General features: G+C 41.7%; 2 protein-coding genes across 5 annotated transcripts in view; one reads left to right on the top strand and one right to left on the bottom strand.

Annotated features, from left to right (window-relative positions):
- Nucleotides 1-1,782, bottom strand: part of ranbp2 (RAN binding protein 2) — a 37,510-nt gene extending 35,728 nt beyond the window's left edge. Inside the window, exon 1 of one of the 3 annotated variants that reach the window (XM_067410517.1) lies at nt 919-1,782. The gene's annotated coding sequence lies outside the window, so the exon portion shown is untranslated. The remainder of the gene's footprint in view (nt 1-918) is intronic. The other 2 variants (XM_067410518.1, XM_067410519.1) reach the window with 2 other exon arrangements.
- Nucleotides 1,783-1,974: 192 nt separating this feature from the next.
- LOC137036388 (interferon alpha/beta receptor 1a-like) lies at nt 1,975-19,903 on the top strand. Of its 2 annotated transcripts, none has more exons than XM_067410547.1 (7): nt 1,975-2,273; nt 5,844-5,979; nt 7,558-7,724; nt 7,805-7,965; nt 13,599-13,746; nt 13,898-14,055; nt 17,919-19,903. In XM_067410547.1, exons 1-7 carry the CDS (start codon nt 2,228-2,230, stop codon nt 18,222-18,224), a joined length of 1,122 nt encoding a protein of 373 aa, XP_067266648.1. In that variant the 5' UTR covers nt 1,975-2,227; the 3' UTR covers nt 18,225-19,903. The 2 variants fall into 2 exon arrangements, with proteins under 2 accessions (XP_067266648.1, XP_067266647.1); XM_067410546.1 differs by having other exon boundaries at nt 1,978-2,273; nt 5,838-5,979.
- The last annotated feature ends 305 nt before the right edge of the window (nt 19,904-20,208 follow it).

Below are 20,208 nucleotides of genomic sequence, written 5' to 3'. Positions count from 1 at the left end.
GGCGAGATTTTTAAAGCTATACTAGGCTTGTTTGAGATGAGCAAATCCTGCGCAGAACCGATCACCGGTGATCACCGCGAGATGCATGCCGGTTAGAAATGTGTCCGAGGGTGGGCCGCCTTGCTCTGATGTCATGCTGACGTGTGTCAAAAACCTCTCGCGAGGGCGAGGCGGACGTGTCGGATTCTGCAGTCGAGCGCAGTTGCTCTCCACCGACTGCGCTGACCAAAAGCATGATGGGAAACGACTTGATGACGACACAGCTTAAAGCTTATTGGTTTAAACAACCGTGATGTGTTGATCTCTTTTAAAATGTTTGATTTTAAAACACTAATATCATGATTTTATGCGTATACATTATATGTGAAAATTCCAAAAGTCTCTGACAGTGCGATCTCTCTATGGGTTATGTGATTGTTATCATATTTATAAAAATATATAAAAACATGTCTGTAATTAAAATAAAAATGATTGATACACACATCCTTCGAATGGAAATAAATATCAAGTACTCTGGGTGTGTTGTTCATTATGTTTATTTTAATTTAAAAGCAACAGAACGTAAATTACATCCAGTTTATCAGCAACACAGCGCACGAGTGTGAATCCCGCGATATCCGCCTTTGATCTCGCAGGTGTCTGATGCACTACGAGAACGGAGAATTGTCCGTTGCTGCGTCCCAATTCGCCTACTTATACTACGTCCTAAAAGTATGTACTGTTTTTGTAAAGAAAAAGTACATACTTTTGAGTGTGTAGCAGAAGAGTAGAAGCTTTGGGACATACTTCCTCGTCATAATTGCGTCATTAACGGACGTTCTGTCGCTTAGTTACGCAACCTGTAACTGTTTAAACTGTCCTGTCAATCATCTTGTCACAGATAAAATCCTCAACATTCAATTAAATTTAATTTCCTACCGTTTCGGAGAGAAATGTAGTCGCACGTTTATCTGCCAGTCATGGGTCTTTCATGCAGAGAACTCTCCTCATCTTAGCATAATAATGCAATTAAAATGACCAAACGCATCGTTATAAAAGTTCACAATGCTGTTGCAGATGAAATATAATGTGGATAACATTTCATAAATATCTTTTCGTCAGGTTATACTGATTATTAAACATTCAAGCCCCTTTATCTTAACCGCTCTGCTTAACCCATAGACAGTAAAAGAAACCGTCGGTCTCGCATATCCGTCATGTTTGTAGTTTTTTGACACTTTTTATTCGTATTTGTAGTTCTAATCGAATCCTCGTCCACAGCGTAATGTGTTATGGGCAATATTAGTGGTTAGAAGTGTGCACGGATCTGCACTTCGAATTCTAACCGGAAAAAGTAGACCATCCGGGTATCTTTGGAATACACATTTCAACATACTACGATTTGGGACATACTAATTCTTTTTTCGAATACTATTTAGGACGGATAGTATGCGAATTGGGACGCAGCACGTCTGTCCTGCACTTTTTTCACTCCTCCCCTCACTGCAGCCGCCTACTCTCGGCTGAACTTCAGGCGAGGCTAGGCGCATCTCAAACAAGCCTATTGTAAGCAATGCCCCGGTTTAACCAATCAAACTGTAATATCCGTGATGTCCAAGTCAGTTCATAAATGAAATATCTGTCTCTGAGATGGAGTGCAGTTGAATAAAATCCTAAACTACTGTACTTTAAATTCAGACTTAAATACAGAGTAAATGTACAAATATAAATGTATATATTTTCCAAATTAACATTTCATTTAACATAAACAAACAAACAAGGTTAACTTGCTAAAGATATAAAACTATCATTACATAGTTTAACCATACATATTTTGGTCCAGTGTCGCGTCGCCGCCGGAAGTGAAGCATGTCAAAACCCAATAGAAAGTCATAAACTTTAAAATGCACACAGAAACATCAACTGTCAGCTGTCTGTCACACAGCTATAGCCATGTAACGACGCTCGGCTCATTGTTGCCATGTGTGGGATTGGGATACTTTTACACTTGTGCTGTGATTACGCTACTTTTGGGATCGTTTTGTTGCGCAGACCTGGCAACCCTCCACTCCAAAACCCCACCCCTTTCACGCACTTCGAAGTGCGTAGACCCTGAATTGGGACACAGCTCTCGTGACGCTGCTCGATGTGACGTCAGTTCCGCATTGTCTCCATGTGAGTGTGGCGGAACCGAGAGAAGCTGAGAGTGTGAGACACACAGTGAAGAGATGTGAGGATTGATGTGAACATGAAGGCGCTGCGCTGCTTCTGTCTGCTGCTCTCACTGTCAGTGGGTGAGTTGTTTCATAAAACAAGAGTAGAGTACAAGCCAGGCTTATTTTAGTTAGTCAAACTTATTGTCAACAAATATTTTAGCGAAATGTATTTTTTAGAATTATTGCGCTTCTATTGCGTTCCGTCTGTTCAGCGCGCATGCGCGCAGCAGCGCTTGTTCACTGTGAAGTTTAGCAGCAAAATGGAAATATTTGCATGACTTTCTAACATTTACAGATGGAGAATAAACTTGTGAAAAGTAAGTTAAGCACTGAGGAAAACACCATGTCTCAAACTCATAAAATAGCACAATGTATGCCGTTTCCTGTAGTGGATCAAATTAGCGGGATTGTGTGAACTTCAGTTTTAGCCCAAACTCATTTGTTAGGTGGATTCGCAGCAGGTGCTGGAGTTTAATCTCTCATGAAAGCCCTCAGGGCACATCAAGCTCAAACCGGTGCTACAGATACTGGGTTAACGACATGTTCCTGGAAGTGGTGTGCAACACGGTTAGAGATGTTTCCAACTGTATATATATTGCTATTGTATTTTGCAGTGACACTTTCATAAACCTTTCTATACTCCTGATTATATAATGGTAAATATTACAATACCATAGCAGAAAAACAGTGATCACCAATAATGATAAGCCTAATACTCACAATAAAAATAATAAGCTCATATAGATCATAACACAGTCTCAGGGGTAAGAAGTGGATTATCCTTCATCTGAAGTGTTGGTCTTTTCATCCTGAAATGCGAGGCTAATGTTGTATTTCCACAAATCCCTTCACTCGATTGAGATGTTCTCTTTTATTCTGGACAGTAAGGGCATGCCTGTAATATTGAGTGTATTCTGCAGTATTAAACACGTATTTATACTGATTTCATCAGGCTTTGGCTTTAAACGTGTAGTTCAGTGTGTTTCAGTGTTGTTGTAATGTTGGCACTGTGTTTATGCCTTTCACTTTCTCTTTCTCTCTGTGTGTGTTTCAAACATAAGTGGAGGTGTGTCCCAATTCGCTTGAGCACTATTCTAAATCATTTTCAGTAGTGTATTAGTGTGCACTGTGAACCAGAGGAGAGGAGCTGTCAGACAGAAGGGTCTGTGTACTTTTGCATCCATTCCTTTTTCGTTTTTTAACCTCGTCAAGAAAAACAAAAAACGAACGGTTGTTGTATTTTTAAATGTTATGGTGAATACCAACATTTAAATTAGAACCGAATACACAAATTTCATGCGCACAAAATAAATATTGACTTCTTTTCAGATAGTTGTTTATTACGTTTTGCATCTTTATATACCAAATTTAAAAAAGCCAGATTAAAGTCGAATAAATGTCAATTTACAAGTTTTCTTTTGTAAAATTGTTTCCCCCACACTTTCGAGAGCCATGTCTCTGAAACATGATAATACATGACTTGATTTCCACCCCATTCTCACTCACGAGGGGTCCGATACTGCCGCATGTCCAAGAGATGCTATACTGACCGCGAACACGTCCAGCGAAGAGAGACATTCAAGTGCTTAACGTGAAAATGCTTAATGTATGTGATATTGGAGAGCAAATTCACTACACCTTATAAGCAGCCCACTATGAACACAATTAATAACACGTTAAGCATTTTCCTAGAAAATAAAACACAGTTATGAAGAATACGCTAATGCATTAAGACACTGATATTAAATGACCAGATATGCAGACAAGCAGGTCAGGCCGAAGGCAACGCGCTTTCAACGTTCAGCGTGTTCCACTTATAGAAAACCATTATAAACGCTTAACATAATATTTTCCTTCCACTTTTTTTACGTTGCCTTAGCCTTAGATGCTGTTGATGACAAGAAAATGTGAGAGAAAATAGTTTCTCTCTGGTTGTTTTAGTAGGATTACGTCACGTAAAGCGTTAATGTGCAGCGACGCGGCCGTCACGCATTGCTTTCAATGAGAATTGAGAAATATTTCATGTCAAACCTCCACTGAGGCAAAGGGCATGGGAATTTTGTCTTCACGAAAATCACATATTTGGGTATAATTTTGTCATCATAACAAATGTTGGTAGTCGACCTATATTTTCAATTTGAACAGCATAGCTATAAAGTGACTCCTAATCCCAAACAATTGCTCAATATAAAACACAGATCCAGATGAAAAGTCTCAGTAATTTAGATGTCGTTTTGGCCTTTATTCATTTAAAACAGAGTAAAAAACAAAACGACGAGATTGAGACCAGAAGCGGGAACTCGATCATGTTAGAGCGCTAAACAAGAGGCTATAAGGTTTAGAAATTTAATATTTAGGTTAAAATATTAATGTAAAAATAACAATAATAGTAATTTAACGAATGAAAATTAATCAATGTCATTTAGGCAGGCTCTTGAAGCGAGTCATTCTATTGACGCCAGAGGAACAGCCACTAGAGGGCGCTTTAGCGTCTGTGTGAATGACGAGAAACACTGTAAATTAAATTTAGTTTTTTTACATATTAAAAAACAAGTTGTATATCATTTACATTATTTTTCACAAAATATTAATCTTGCATAAAGAAAGTTAGCTTGTATCTGCTAATTCTATACATCAGTGTTAAAATAAAAAACAAAGAAACCACATTTTCCATATTTCATTTCTGGTTTAAAAAAGGAATGGACGTGGGTCCGTTTCTTTTACCTTTTTAACCATGGAAACAAAAACAAAAAAGGAATGGTTGTTGTGTTTTTAAATGCTATGCCTATGTTGAATACTAAAATTTTTATTAACACCGAATACACAAATTTTCATGCCCGCAAAACAAAATATTGACTTATTTTTAGATTTTTTAATTGGGTTTTGCATCTTTATAAACCAAGCGAACACTCATGCAGCTCCAGAGACTGTGATTGGCTGTTGTCACCATGACAAGCTTCAGACACGCCCTCCATCAAGCGCTGACGCCCCGTGTGAATGCATTTCATTTGTGGTTTAAAAAAGGAAAAAGGAATGGACACAGACCGCAAAGATTTTTATTAATGCTCTCGCAATAATAGTGGCACAATTCAAATTAAAATCTAAAGTTTAGTTTTTATTTTATTTCCTTTTATTTCAAATTAAAATGAGATAATTTCATTTCATTTTCACATATTTTGCTTACAGTTTTCTTTAATGAAATGGTTAATCTGGTTTTCATTTTAATCATTTAATTGAAAATAGAAAACACCTTCTATACTGTCAGACTGTTGATGAATATTATAATAATGATGAAACTACAGTAGATGTTTGAGCACAGATCGTTCTCTCATTGACCAGGAGTGAGATTGTGACTGTTAGACAAGTATATTCTGTAGTATGAACACAGTTTGGACCCACAGCCTGATGTTGTGGTCATGTGACCTGCAGCATCAGTCCTCAAACCCACAAGATCAAGGGTTAGGGTCACGTGACTTTATTAAAGATCCAGATATATCCAGGTTTATATGGAAGATCCTGGGAAAGGACACAAAATACCCCTGAGCTCTCCAGACTTCATTACACTGTAAAAGTACATGTGAAAACCCGTATGCTACCCTAATTAAACGAGTGTGTGTGTGTGTGTGTGTGTGTGTGTGTCAGTCACAGCTCTTGGAGATTTGAGCTGTCCTCAGAATCTCTCTCTTCAGACTCTCAACACACAGTATGTTCTGCATTGGGACTGGGCTGATGATCAGCAGACGGCTGTGAACGGGACGCTTACCTTCACTGCACAGTATCTCCCGTAAGAACCACTCTATCTTTCGCATCTGCTTTTACTCATAAGATTATGTTTGTTCAGTTTTTATTTCTGAGCAAATCTTCTAATCACAGATAACAAAATGAAAAATAATACACAAGCTGTACAGGTCAAAACAGATCCTTGTGAGAGATTTGAGGATCCACACATGACACACAATATCATCGCAGCTCTTCACAGGAAACTGATCTTATTCTGACTTATTTTCACCCCAAAACACTCAGGGAAAACTTGGCTAGATAATATTTAGCGTAAAGACAAAAATTCTCATAATCATAATCTGTCCAGATGTTTTGTTTTACTCTTCTCTATGGTACTTATTTCTGTAATGCAGAAATGAATGAAAATTAGCATAAATTAAAGGCAGTACAACAGATATTACCATGATGTATAATAGGGCTGGGCGATATATCGAATGCTTTTGTCACGCGCATTTCGTCAGTAAAGCCGGTTCCCTGATTAACGCTAAATCGCCATCACCTGCTTTCAAATGAAGCGGCATTTAATAGACAGAGCCGTAGATCACTGATAAGCCACGCAATATCGCGTTCAATATCGATGGCGATTCATATCGATATTGAACGTGATATTGCGAGGCTTGTCAAGTTCTGTTGAGATTATTTTTCATTGCCTTTTTATAATAAACATATGACCGGGCTGGCAAAATTAGTCAGAATGTGCATTTTGAGCTACAGGTAAAAAAAGTGAAAAACATCAATTTTGGTCGAAATTGAGGTTTTCACAAAAATGAGTTCATTAAGCCCCAGTGCTTCAAACAGAAATTAAAAATCTAAAAGTATTTTTATTTGTGTGTTTTCTGAGGGGAGTACCTTTCCTTTGACCATGAAAAATGCTGTTTTTCTCGCTTCTGGACGACTGGAGTTTCCCTCAGCACAAGTTTGGTATCGTTTTAAAGCGATTGACCATACTGGTCACTGGAAGTTCAACATGGCACCTCATGGCAAAGAACCCTCTGAGGATCTAAAAAAACGAATTGTTGCTCTTTATAAAGATGGCGTAGGCTATAAGAAAATTGCCAAGACCCTGAAACTGAGCTGCAGCTCTACAGCGCAATCTTTTCTTTTTTTTTTTGTCGGATTCCAACAAATCATACATCATTTCGAAGGAGAATAACAAAAACGAATTTGTCGAAATTAGCTCCTTGCGACTCACGTTGCCAGCACGGGTCATGTATTGTTCTACAGCAGCTTTGTAAAGGCCTACAGACACAAACCATGAAGCTGGTCCTCTTCAGACTGACACATACAAAGCGTAGGCAAACATTCATGGGAACAGATGTCATCCAGCCACATTCTATTAATGATACCGAATTTGAAAGCATTGTACTGTATATTGTAAATTATTTAAAAGAGTAGGGGCTTGACAGACACTGAAGCAAGTTGGGATGGACATGTTAATGCTTTCATCAAATCCAAATGGAAGACATTCAGTAGTTTCCCAACAGAAATCATCTCTCCAGGGTCGGATGACTGAATTGATTCCTCTGCTGTTGTACGTCACATGACAAATCAAGCACACTCATGGCATCCTTTCCTCCAACAGGTATAAGCAGAAATGGAGGACGGTGTGCGCTGATGTTTCAGAGCGTCACTGTGATTTCACTGATGCTGGACTGAATTACTGGGGCATATATTATCTGCGTGTGCGGGCCAACACAGCACAGTGGTTCTCCAGCTGGACCAACATCAGTTTCTGCCCTGATAAAGATGGTGATGAACTGCTCTGTCTTTTCCTGGCATTGGCTCTTGATTCTACGGTGTGACCACAGCTCTTTCCTTCTCCTCTGTAGCTGATTTAGGTCCTCCGTCCAGTGTGAAGCTGACCTCTGTTAAAGGAGATATAGAGATCGTCATCGCTGACCCCTTGAGCAGCACCAACGAGTCCATGAAAACGCTGGTTCAACACATGCATTACCTCATCCAGTACTGGAAGAAGCCTGAAGACTATAAGGTATCTGTGCGTGAATGACCTGCTCAGATTTCCATCAGCAGTTCTCAACTCTTTCCTGTAGTGTTTAGGTCCAACCCTGATCAAATCCATCTGCCTGTGACATTGTAGTAGTCTGAAGACCTTGATTAGCTGGGTCAGGTGTGTTTGATAGTGTGAAGATGGTAAAAAACTATATATTTCTTGTCTATTACCACCCACTGCAACTAATACCAACGACAGAAATAAGCGCAGTTATAATAGCAAAATATGTGGGAGTGCATTGCTATAGTGTGACGATATTATACTGTAATGGGTAGCACTTCAAAATTAATACATAATCAAAACTTGTTAGCACATAATTTGCAATTGAAAGGATTTATTGACAGTATCTTGTTATGGTTACACTTAGAATTGTAACAAAATTTAGTTTTTATCATCTCATACTTTATCATCTCATTCTTACTATTAATCGTACTCATTCTTACTATTAATCGTACCCAGCATATGTGTAGAATGTTACCTGAGAGATAGAAAAGAGCAAAAGAAGAGCCAGAGAATAGAAGTGCCCAGAGCAACAGTTCAGTCTTCTTTTATCCCTTCTTTGACCATGTGACTGAAACCCAGATGTGAGACATTCAAACTGACCAATCAGAGAATTACAACTTAAGTACTGTGGGGTACTAAAGGTGTGACAGTCGATTGTACACACATCTGGGCCTACAGGCCTGAGCACTATCAGCACCTCTGCCTTTAGGAATTGGGAAGGGGTTGAAACGGTAAAGCAAATTTCATTGTTCATTTTCAAATATCTATGGTCAGGGGCATAAATTTCATCTGACAGTTTCTCAAGAGCAATTTTTTGAAGGGGACACAAATAATATAGCCAAAATTTTACTTATAAGGATATATGTTACACAGAAGAAAACCTTACTACTATTATTAGTGTAGCATGGAGACTGCCAATATTCTCATTGTTTCTCTTTTGTTCAATGAAAAAAATGACTAAATTGACCCAAATATTCTTCATAATCATTTATTTATTGGGATATTTTTAAGTTGTTTACAACCAAGTCTCCAATATATACGATGAATACACTTTGAGCAAAACCCAACACACCACAGTAAATCTTTTAGCCTTATTACAGTTCTCACACAAGCTTATCACAATGTTAGTTGTTGTTGGTGTGGGTGACTTACTATCCAACAATCTCTCGTAAACGAGCTGCCAAACAAGCTAGGTAACATTATAATCACTAACATAGCTGACCCCCCCAACCCCCTGCGATTTACTCCCATGTCTGTGGTTATTTCCAACCCTACAGAGCGGTCTGCTCAGGTCTGTCAACCTATAGCATTAGTTGGGGGCGTGGCTGTTTGGGGCTACTGTAGAAGGCAGAGTTTGGGGCGTGGCTACTGTAAAAGGCTGAGAGTTTGGGGCATGGCTACTGTAGCTGATGTAGAGTTTGAGGCGTGGCTTCTGTAGCTGGTGGAGAGATTGAAGCGCGGCTTCTGTAACAGGTGGAGTTTTTGAGGCATGGCTTCTGTGGACAGTTTGAGGCGTGGCGGAGAGTTTGAGGCATGGCTTCTGTAGCAGGTGGAGAGTTTGGGGCGTGGCTATTGTGGACAGTTTGAGGCGTGGCGGAGAGTTTGGGGCATGGCTTCTGTAGCAGGCAGAGGGTTTGGGGCGTGGCTTCTGTAGCAGGCGGAGAGTTTGGGGCGTGGCTTCTGTAGCAGGCGGAGAGTTTGGGGCGTGGCTTCTGTAGCAGGTGGAGAGTTTGGGGCGTGGCTTCTGTAGCTGATGTAGAGTTTGAGGCGTGGCTTCTGTAGCAGGCAGAGTTTGGGGCGTGGCTTCTGTAGCAGGCTGAGAGTTTGGGGCGTGGCTTCTGTAGCAGGCAGAGAGTTTGGGGCGTGGCTTCTGTAGCAGGCGGAGAGTTTGAGGCGTGGCTTCTGTAGCAGGTGGAGAGTTTGGGGCGTGGCTTCTGTAGCGGGTGGAGTTTTTGAGGCATGGCTACTGTGGACAGTTTGAGGCGTGGCGGAGAGTTTGGGGCATGGCTTCTGTAGCAGGTGGAGAGTTTGGGGCGTGGCTATTGTGGACAGTTTGAGGCGTGGCGGAGAGTTTGGGGCATGGCTTCTGTAGCAGGCAGAGGGTTTGGGGCGTGGCTTCTGTAGCAGGCGGAGAGTTTGGGGCGTGGCTTCTGTAGCGGGTGGAGTTTTTGAGGCGTGGCTATTGTGGACAGTTTGAGGCGTGGCGGAGAGTTTGGGGCATGGCTTCTGTAGCAGGTGGAGAGTTTGGGGCGTGGCTATTGTGGACAGTTTGAGGCGTGGCGGAGAGTTTGGGGCATGGCTTCTGTAGCAGGCAGAGGGTTTGGGGCGTGGCTTCTGTAGCTGATGTAGAGTTTGAGGCGTGGCTTCTGTAGCAGGCGGAGAGTTTGGGGCGTGGCTTCTGTAGCAGGCGGAGAGTTTGGGGCGTGGCTTCTGTAGCAGGTGGAGAGTTTGGGGCGTGGCTTCTGTAGCTGATGTAGAGTTTGAGGCGTGGCTTCTGTAGCAGGCAGAGTTTGGGGCGTGGCTTCTGTAGCAGGCTGAGAGTTTGGGGCGTGGCTTCTGTAGCAGGCAGAGAGTTTGGGGCGTGGCTTCTGTAGCAGGCGGAGAGTTTGAGGCGTGGCTTCTGTAGCAGGTGGAGAGTTTGGGGCGTGGCTTCTGTAGCGGGTGGAGTTTTTGAGGCATGGCTACTGTGGACAGTTTGAGGCGTGGCGGAGAGTTTGGGGCGTGGCTTCTGTAGCTGATATAGAGTTTGAGGCGTGGCTTCTGTAGCTGATATAGAGTTTGAGGCGTGGCTTCTGTAGCAGGCAGAGAGTTTGGGGCGTGGCTTCTGTAGCTGATATAGTTTGAGGCGTGGCTTCTGTAGCTGATATAGAGTTTGAGGCGTGGCTTCTGTAGCAGGCAGAGAGTTTGGGGCGTGGCTTCTGTAGCAGGCGGAGAGTTTGGGGCGTGGCTTCTGTAGCAGGCAGAGAGTTTGGGGCGTGGCTTCTGTAGCAGGCGGAGAGTTTGGGGCGTGGCTTCTGTAGCTGGTGGAGAGTTTGGGGCGTGGCTTCTGTAGCAGGCGGAGAGTTTGGGGCGTGGCTTCTGTAGCAGGCAGAGAGTTTGGGGCGTGGCTTCTGTAGCTGATGTAGAGTTTGAGGCGTGGCTTCTGTAGCTGATGTAGAGTTTGGGGCGTGGCTTCTGTAGCAGGCAGAGTTTGGGGCGTGGCTTCTGTAGCAGGCGGAGAGTTTGGGGCGTGGCTTCTGTAGCGGGTGGAGTTTTTGAGGCATGGCTACTGTAGACAGTTTGAGGCGTGGCGGAGAGTTTGGGGCGTGGCTTCTGTAGCTGATGTAGAGTTTGAGGCGTGGCTTCTGTAGCAGGCAGAGAGTTTGGGGCGTGGCTTCTGTAGCAGGCAGAGAGTTTGGGGCGTGGCTTCTGTAGCAGGCGGAGAGTTTGGGGCGTGGCTTCTGTAGCTGGTGGAGAGTTTGGGGCGTGGCTTCTGTAGCAGGTGGAGAGTTTGGGGCGTGGCTTCTGTAGCAGGTGGAGAGTTTGAGGCGTGGCTTCTGTAGCAGGTGGAGAGTTTGGGGCGTGGCTTCTGTAGCTGGTGGAGAGTTTGGGGCGTGGCTTCTGTAGCAGGCGGAGAGTTTGGGGCGTGGCTTCTGTAGCAGGCGGAGAGTTTGGGGCGTGGCTTCTGTAGCAGGTGGAGAGTTTGGGGCGTGGCTTCTGTAGCTGGTGGAGAGTTTGGGGCGTGGCTTCTGTAGCAGGCGGTGAGTTTGAGGCGTGGCTTCTGTAGCAGGTGGAGAGTTTGGGGCGTGGCTTCTGTAGCTGGTGGAGAGTTTGGGGCGTGGCTTCTGTAGCAGGCGGAGAGTTTGGGGCGTGGCTTCTGTAGCAGGCGGAGAGTTTGGGGCGTGGCTTCTGTAGCAGGCGGTGAGTTTGGGGCGTGACTTCTGTAGCTGGAGTTTTTGAGGCGTGGCTTCTGTAGCTGGTGGAGAGTTTGAGGCGTGGCTTCTGTAGCAGGCGGAGAGTTTGGGGCGTGGCTTCTGTAGCAGGCAGAGAGTTTGGGGCGTGGCTTCTGTAGCAGGCGGAGAGTTTGGGGCGTGGCTTCTGTAGCAGGCGGAGAGTTTGGGGCGTGGCTTCTGTAGCAGGTGGAGAGTTTGGGGCGTGACTTCTGTAGCTGGAGTTTTTGAGGCGTGGCTTCTGTAGCTGGTGGAGAGTTTGAGGCGTGGCTTCTGTAGCAGGCAGAGGGTTTGGGGCGTGGCTTCTGTAGCAGGCAGAGGGTTTGGGGCGTGGCTTCTGTAGCAGGCAGAGGGTTTGGGGCGTGGCTTCTGTAGCAGGCGGAGAGTTTGGGGCGTGGCTTCTGTAGCAGGCGGAGAGTTTGGGGCGTGGCTTCTGTAGCAGGCGGAGAGTTTGGGGCGTGGCTTCTGTAGCAGGCGGAGAGTTTGGGGCGTGGCTTCTGTAGCAGGTGGAGAGTTTGGGGCGTGGCTTCTGTAGCAGGTGGAGAGTTTGGGGCGTGGCTTCTGTAGCTGGTGGAGAGTTTGGGGCGTGGCTTCTGTAGCAGGTGGAGAGTTTGGGGCGTGGCTTCTGTAGTGGGCTGACAGTTTAGGAGTGGTTGACTTGATGCAGCACTGCTCAGACCGATCAGCATGTGGTTTAAAGCAGTGCATGCTGATTTTGTCCAACTTAAGACAGTGTCCACGGCATGTCACTGCGACGTATGACATCAAAAGTACCATGAGAGGGATTTGATGAGACGGCTGGCTCATTCTGGGCAGCTTCTCCAGAGCGGCTACACAAGCTCTCTCAACTGCAAAAAGTGGCAATTTTAACAAGCTATAAAAAATTATCTGTGGGGTATTTTGAGCTAAAACTTAAGACACACTCTGGGGACATCAGAGACTTATTTTATATCTTGTAAAAGGGGGCATAATAGGTCCCCTTTAAGAAATTATAATTTGCATGTTTGTGTCTAATGAAATGTTAATGTTAATAATAGTAATAATTACTTTTTTTTTATAACTGTTTTCAGTAAGTATAGAAAGTAAATTGAGTATTCAGACTCTCTCTAGTAATTCTAGGCTCACAGCTGGACACAAAAGGGAATTTTCACACAAATCTGAGGTTGTTTGTGAGCTACAACAGGTTTAACTTCTTTTTCAACAGAGTACTTGAAGGCTGCTCTGTCATGATTGAGTAGTAATTGAATAGTATGAGCAGTAACAATGATCTGAGGAAATGTTTACATTATTTATTTATTTTATTGAGCTGACATGTTCATGTAAAGCAGCTCACAAACAACGAATATAAGTGATTCACTATATATGGAAAAGTGCCACAATACAACATTTTATAATCTCAATTAATGCATTCAGTATCATGAACAACAGTCTTCACAGATTGATCAACAATCAGCCTAGATTAATACTATGTTGATTTATAAATGTGTTGAATCTAAAATAAGTGCTTTTGAAGGTATATTTCATTGCTTCAGAATACCTGATACACTTACTAACGTTAACTTATTTTAAGACTGTGACTAGTACTCTTCAAATGCAACATGACTGTATTAAATGTACTGCTGAGTGAAGTATAGCGTTTGTGCTACAACTAAAACTTTCCCTCTCTTCTTGTGACTGCAGAAGGCTGAAGTCTTAAAGACGAAGAATAATGTGGTGACGCTGTCTGAGCTGGATGGATCAACATGGTACTGCGTGAGAGTTCAGAGCTGCTGTGACTTCTACAACAAGACAAGCGTCTTCAGTGATACACACTGCACACGCACTGAAGGTCAGCGCACACACACAGAGAGAGAGAGAGCAACGTTTATGACATTTATAACCCATAATTTATGGATCATGTCACATAAGGCAGATTCTATGCTTCGGATGTCATGGCTGGTCCAGCCAGATAGATGAATGTGTGACATGTGTGATTTCAGGACAGACTCCGTACTGGAAGATATTTCTGTACTTCCTGTTGTCACTGGTGCTGTGCTTCCTGCTGGGGCTGCTGGTGTGGTTTTGCTTTTACAAGGTGTTGAAGTCCTTAAAGAGCATCTTCTACCCAAACGTTCAACTCCCGGCTCACATTCAGGAGGTACAAAACATTTATACTTCCTTACATGCTTTAAAACAGTATGATATCATAAAGTTTCAGTGACCTTTGATTAAAGATGTCAGTTCGTAGTTCTGCAGAGATGAACTGTTTGTCAGAATACATTTATCAGGTTTCTCCAGAAATTAAGACAAAAGACAGTGTTTACAGAGAAGCCTTTCTGTTAAAAACATAAATTAAGTGCATTTTTACAACAGATACCTGTTCTAACTTATTAATATGACAAAATCTACATGGAATATATGTATATGTGTATGTATATATATATATATATATATATATATATATATATAATAGGGGCTGTCTACATGTGAAATATATAGGGGCCATCTATATGGACTATCTATAGGGGCCGTCTACATGGGACACCTATAGGGTCTGTCTATATGAGACATATTTAGGGCAATCAATAGGGAACATCTGTAGAGTCCGTCTATATGGGACAATAGGCCAGTCTATAGGGGACATGTCTCTGTAATCCCTGCACAATGCTAGAGAAAAATCCAGATTGATTCCAACCGACTGCCTAAAATGAAATCAATATAACAGCAAAAACTGGAAGTAATGTATTATATAATAAAAAAAGTCCATCATTGCTTTTCCGGTGTCAACACCACTCATGTGCTTCATTTGATGATGAGGTATTTAACAGGCCCGTGATCTACTCCTTTGGGTTATCGGACAGTTTCTGGTGTCCTGGACGATTCTAAAACACAGTTGATGACAGACATGAACGTATTTTGCCATGGACAGCGGTGGAATATTACATTTTCAATTCACATTTATTTGTATATTGCTTTTCATGATACATATCGTTTCAAAGCAGCTTTACTGAAAATGCATGTTTCTACATTACAATTTAGAGTAATCTGTTATCGGAGGTCATGTCAGGGTTTAAAATCCTAGAAAAATAAGTTCTGAAAAACACATGGAAAATGAGAGAAAACATCAATTGTCCTGGAAAAATCTGATTGTCCTGGAAAATTCTTTAGTTATAAAATGCTCTTGTTCATTGAAGAACAAATAGTTTACAATTAGTCCAAAACAATTAACGCTGTTAGCAGAAAGCTTTGTGTTCTGAACGGCTAAGTTTTGCCATATGAAGGAAGTATTTTGAATAACTCTGTTTAATCGCGCTGTGGCGTAGTCATGCTGTCTTGTGTTTGCACTTGCAGGAGAAGCTGGGAATCTCAAATGTTTGCAGCGAATGCAGTGGTGCCTAAACTTCTTAATATTTATTCTTGTAAACTAATAGTACTAATTTGGATATGGTATATGCAAGGGCTTGGCAGACTACAACATACAGCATTGATTGGGCGTTCGGTGTCTCGCTCAAGAACACCTCAGTTGTGGGTAATGAGAGTGGAAGATGACGCTCCCCACACTTACACATCCTGCCGTTACTGAGACTCGAACCTGCGACCTTCGTGTTACACATCCAACTCTCTAACAGGGTTTGTACGGACATGAAAAACCTGAAAAGTCATGGAATTTTAAAATGGTGATTTCCAGGCCTGGAAAAGTTTTGGAAAAATAAATAAAATAGAAAATTTAGGAAAAGTCATGGAAATTTGATTCAAAATATTTATGTAATAGAATATATGTTTAAGTGATAATATTGGTTAAACAAACTTTGAAACTTCGTAAACATACTTCTGTAATGAATTACTGGTATTTAATTAATTATCTCAAATTGTGGGTGAAATATATAAAATCATAACGTGTTATGATTAATTATAATATAAATCGACCAAAAAGGGAATGATGCACATATATTGTGAATTAATTACAATGGATTATAATTAATTACATATATGGTTCAGGATTAGTTCTAGTTTAATAGTTAATTTAGAAAGACGTCTAGTTTGTCGACTATTATAAAAGATTATTCCTCTGGCCATGAGAAATAGCTTCCAAATTCTAGCATTAAAGCGTAAAACAGTGTTGCAGAATCGAAACGTAGAAGTGACGTGATTCGAGCATGAATATAATGTATTTAATAGATACGAACTACGAATATATGACTACTTTCGTTTTATTCTGTTGTTGTATTTTAAAGTCAAGAAAACAGAGCTGATCAAAGGAATGGCAAACAGTTAAACCTTTGAGAGCCAGCGAGGAAACTCGGTTCACACAGAGCTGAAAGCGTTACTGGCATAAGTTCAGGTGCTGTAGTTACTCTCCTGTCTGCTGGAGTGTCAGTGCCTGTGGTTTGGAGCGATTGGTCCTTTTACAGAGGAAGGCGGGATTTTCAAACAAGGTTTTAACTTCAGAGTAAGAACCAGAAAATAAAGAAGAAAGAGTCTGTCTCCTCTGTGATGAAGGCTTCGGACGATGGATGAAGAAGGCTTGACAAAAGAAAAATTGTTGCATCGAAGAGAAGCGTGTCATTGTCGTTTAAGGACAACAAATCAAAACGCCGTCTTGGGTGCGTCAGCCAATGATGAGGGTGCAGTTTTGGTGGGCAAACTTTTTCTTTGTCTCCATTTATAACCTAATTTGCATAGTTTACGAAGAGTCAGATCTGAGTACATTTTCTTCAAAGTACTATTAAACATAGAAGAATGCATTTTACAGTAATGTGACAAACATTGTTAATTAGGACGTTCAGAGAGGTTTACAGCGAGACTAAACAAATGTCAAAGACAGAAAAGGGAGATACAGTTTATACTTGAATTTATCGTTGAGAATGAAACTAACACAACTACAGTCATAGCTGAGCTGATACACTAGAGATACATACACACAACTTCAATACAACGACGGGTACACTTTGGCACAGTCATATTTTGAGGATAAATGTACATACAGTCTGTGTGTGTGTGTGTGTGTGTGTGTGTGTGTGTGGTGTGTGTGTGTGTGTGTGTGTGGTGTGTGTGTGTGGTGTATGTGTGTGTGGTGTGTGTGTGTGTGTGTGTGTGTGTGTGGTGTGTGTGTGTGGTGTATGTGTGTGTGTGTGTGTGTGTGTGTGTGTGTGTGGTGTATGTGTGTGTGTGTGTGTTTGTGTGTGTGTGTGTGTGTGTGTGTGTGTGTGTGTTTGTGTGTGTACTTGTTTTTGTGAAATATCAGGACATAAATGTGTATAATGACATGGGTATTACAAAAAGAGGTGAAATATGAGGACCTTCAGCATGTCCCCACTTTTCAAAAGGCTTATAAATCACACAGAATGAGTTTTTGTGAGAAAGTAAAAGTGTGTACAGTTTCCTGTGAGGGTTAGGTTTAGGGTTAGGGGTAGTGTAGGGGGATAGTAAATACGGTTTGTACAGTATAAAAACCATTATGTCTATGGAATGTCCCCACATTTCACAAAAACAAACGTGTGTGTGTGTGTGTTTTGGGGGTTTGGCTGGTGCCTGTGGCCACCTGGCCATTAACCCACATGGGGTGACTCTTCTGAAGTCCCTGGAGCTGGTGATGTGGTCTCCTGTTTAGCTTCAGATGGGCAACAAAGATGCCAAGGTTACCATCTCTCCCCAGACCGGCCGGAGCCGTGGTCCGTGAGTTACGGAGGGGTCAGATGTTAAAAGCATTCTCTACTTTACAGTTGTGTTGCTGCTCCTGATCCTGTGCAGACGTTACACTTCATTTATTTGATCCACCCGACTGCCTCCTATGACCAATCACACGCGTTTCTGTCAAGCGTGATGGCCAATCAAAATCGTTCAGATTAGTCACGGCTGGAATGAAGTTTGTTCAGACAGTTGTGCTCTGTCTGAATTCTGACGGAAACTCGCAAATTTTCCCACAATAAACAACAAAGTTTACATTGTTTAAAGTTGGAAGTATAAAGTTTGTTCAAAGTTCAAAACAAATAAGACTGACGTCTCTCTCTGTGTCTCCAGCTGTGGTCGCCTGACTCGGAGAAGCCGCAGCTGCTCCCTCCGGATTCTCCCATTTCTGTCTGCGAACACCTGGACCTGATCAGCGCCGAGATGGACGCGGTGACGGACGCCCAGAGCTTAAACTCTGAGGATCAGGACACGAGCGCACCCAGCCGACACGGCAGCGGAGACTCCGGCTTCAACTCCACAGAGGAGGACTTCAGTCGACACGGCGCCGTCACTGACGTACAGAGCGATGACGTGTGCAAGACGAACAGGAAGCGCACTGAAGAGCTGCATGATGGGACGCTGGAGCTCTGCGCTTAAGACCAGACACAAACAGATGACTCCGTTCTGATTCTTTCTCTGTGCAAACATGTGACAGCAGCACCGTGGAAATGCAAAACCTTTGGGAGGTTTATGGCATTTCAGACATATTTTCATTTCTGTATTCAAACGTGCAGATTTTTATGATTCTTATAGGATCTTAATTCACGTTTTGTCTCTCGATGTCTTTCTTTGTTAGCTTCAAAAGCAGCTGCATGTAAAGAGAATAAGCGTCAGTGTGGCTGTTCTCACACTCATCTTCACCCAGTGTCACATTAAAATGGACTCTATCATATGAAGCGGACTTCTTCTTCTTCTTCATTCTGCATGTCTCTTTCACTCCTTCAGAGCTTTACGAATCGAATCAGTGATTCAGATCTCCTATCAAACGGCTGAACTGCTGAATTCACGTGACTTTGGTGCTCTGTGTCCCTGATTCGATTCGTAAAGCTCTGAAGCAGTGTTTTGAAATCGGCCATCACTATATAAGTCGTTATTTTGTTTGTTTTTTTTTGGTGCACAAAAATATTCTCGTGGCTTTATAATATTAATATTGAACCACTGTACTCACATGAACTGATTTAAATATGTTTTTAGTACATTAATGGATCTTGAGAGAGGAAATGTCATTGCTGGCTATGCAGGCCTCACTGAGCCATCGGATTTCATCAAAAATATCTTAATTTGTGTTCTGAAGATGAATGAAGGTCTTACGGGTGTGGAACGACATGAGGGAGTAATTAATGACAGAAATGAAATTTTTGGGTGAACCCTTTAAAGTTTACTTTAAATAGTAATTATACTAATATCAATGTTCTAGTAGTAAACTTGTAAATCTATTTCAATACTGCTTGGACTAAATTGGCCAACTTGTTAGTATATAAAGTATAAATTTAAGTGTAGCAGTAGTAAACTTTAAGTGCACAACTATGTTTCTCATTTGTACTGAATCTGTACTGCAAGTGAACTTATAAGTATACTTTTAGTACATTTTTAGTTTATGAAAGTACACTTTGAAGTGTGCACAGTAAAGTTTTCTTTATTTTATATTATAGTTGTGCCTTTTATAAATAATAATAATAATAATGTATTTAATAATTGCTTACAGAACACAGAAATGAGTAAACCATCAGCCAAGAGGAAAAGTCGGGGATTCAGGGAAGGCCAAACATCACAGCTTTTGAATCCAGAAAAGAGTAAAACGAAAAATAAAGATGTTCTGCATTTGTATTTAAATTTTTTTTTTTTCAACACAATATTTGGTATTTTATTTCAGGTTTACTCGTGTCATGAAGGCATCTGTCCACATGATGGCAGTGTAGCATTATCAGTGATGAGCGCCAGTGCATCGAACAGTTCTTTAAAATGAGGGCAAATGTTGCACCAGACACATGAGACACATACAGATCAAGATGTGACGCGTTCATTAGTGAATGTAGAGTGTGTTCGTTTGGGAATGAAGGCTAACACAGTTTAATGCGTATCTCAGCTTTATCTAACATGATTAAGAATAGAAAAAGCCTTCCTGAGTCCTCTGTGCAAACCTTATGTCATTTTACATGTGCTCAAGCTACATTTTTATTTTCATCTTTTGAATTACTTCTGTATAAAGCAGTTTAAAATGACCCAAACATACAGGACCTTTACAATTCTCAGACAAAATGGCAGATAGCAACGGTTTTCAAGGGTTAATAAATTGTTAAAATTGAAAATAAAAGGAGTTTTTAGTCTTTCTTTTACTCTACAGTGTGTTGTGACCTTCATCCAGCAGGTGGCAGCACACGACTGAATGAAATCACCACAGCCAAATGTTTAAACCTATTCAGGCCGCAAACATGTCCTAAATAATTGCAGATGTTTTCTGAAGGCATATGGCAGGTATGATGATGTAAATTATAATGAAGCTCAAATCTTGAGGTCGGCCGTTTCACTCGAGTGTGCCGCAGTTTGAGCCGGTGTGTCCAGAAAAGCTCTCAAGAGCCTC

The sequence above is a fragment of the Chanodichthys erythropterus genome, chromosome 14 (genome assembly GCF_024489055.1).
Source record: "Chanodichthys erythropterus isolate Z2021 chromosome 14, ASM2448905v1, whole genome shotgun sequence".
Taxonomy (NCBI): Eukaryota; Metazoa; Chordata; class Actinopteri; order Cypriniformes; family Xenocyprididae; genus Chanodichthys; species Chanodichthys erythropterus.
Note: the sequence above shows the minus strand (reverse complement) of the source record. Positions and strands in the feature narration are given on the sequence as shown.

What these genes read in the sequence shown, in the direction of transcription:
- LOC137036388 (XM_067410546.1), top strand. Translation starts at nt 2,228, where the DNA reads ATGAAGGCGCTGCGCTGCTTCTGTCTGCTGCTCTCACTGTCAGTGG. An exon ending in AGAAGCCTGAAGACTATAAG is followed by an intron (nt 7,966 to 13,598) that starts GTATCTGTGCGT and finishes TTGTGACTGCAG; the next exon opens with AAGGCTGAAGTCTTAAAGAC. An exon ending in TCCCGGCTCACATTCAGGAG is followed by an intron (nt 14,056 to 17,918) that starts GTACAAAACATT and finishes CTGTGTCTCCAG; the next exon opens with CTGTGGTCGCCTGACTCGGA.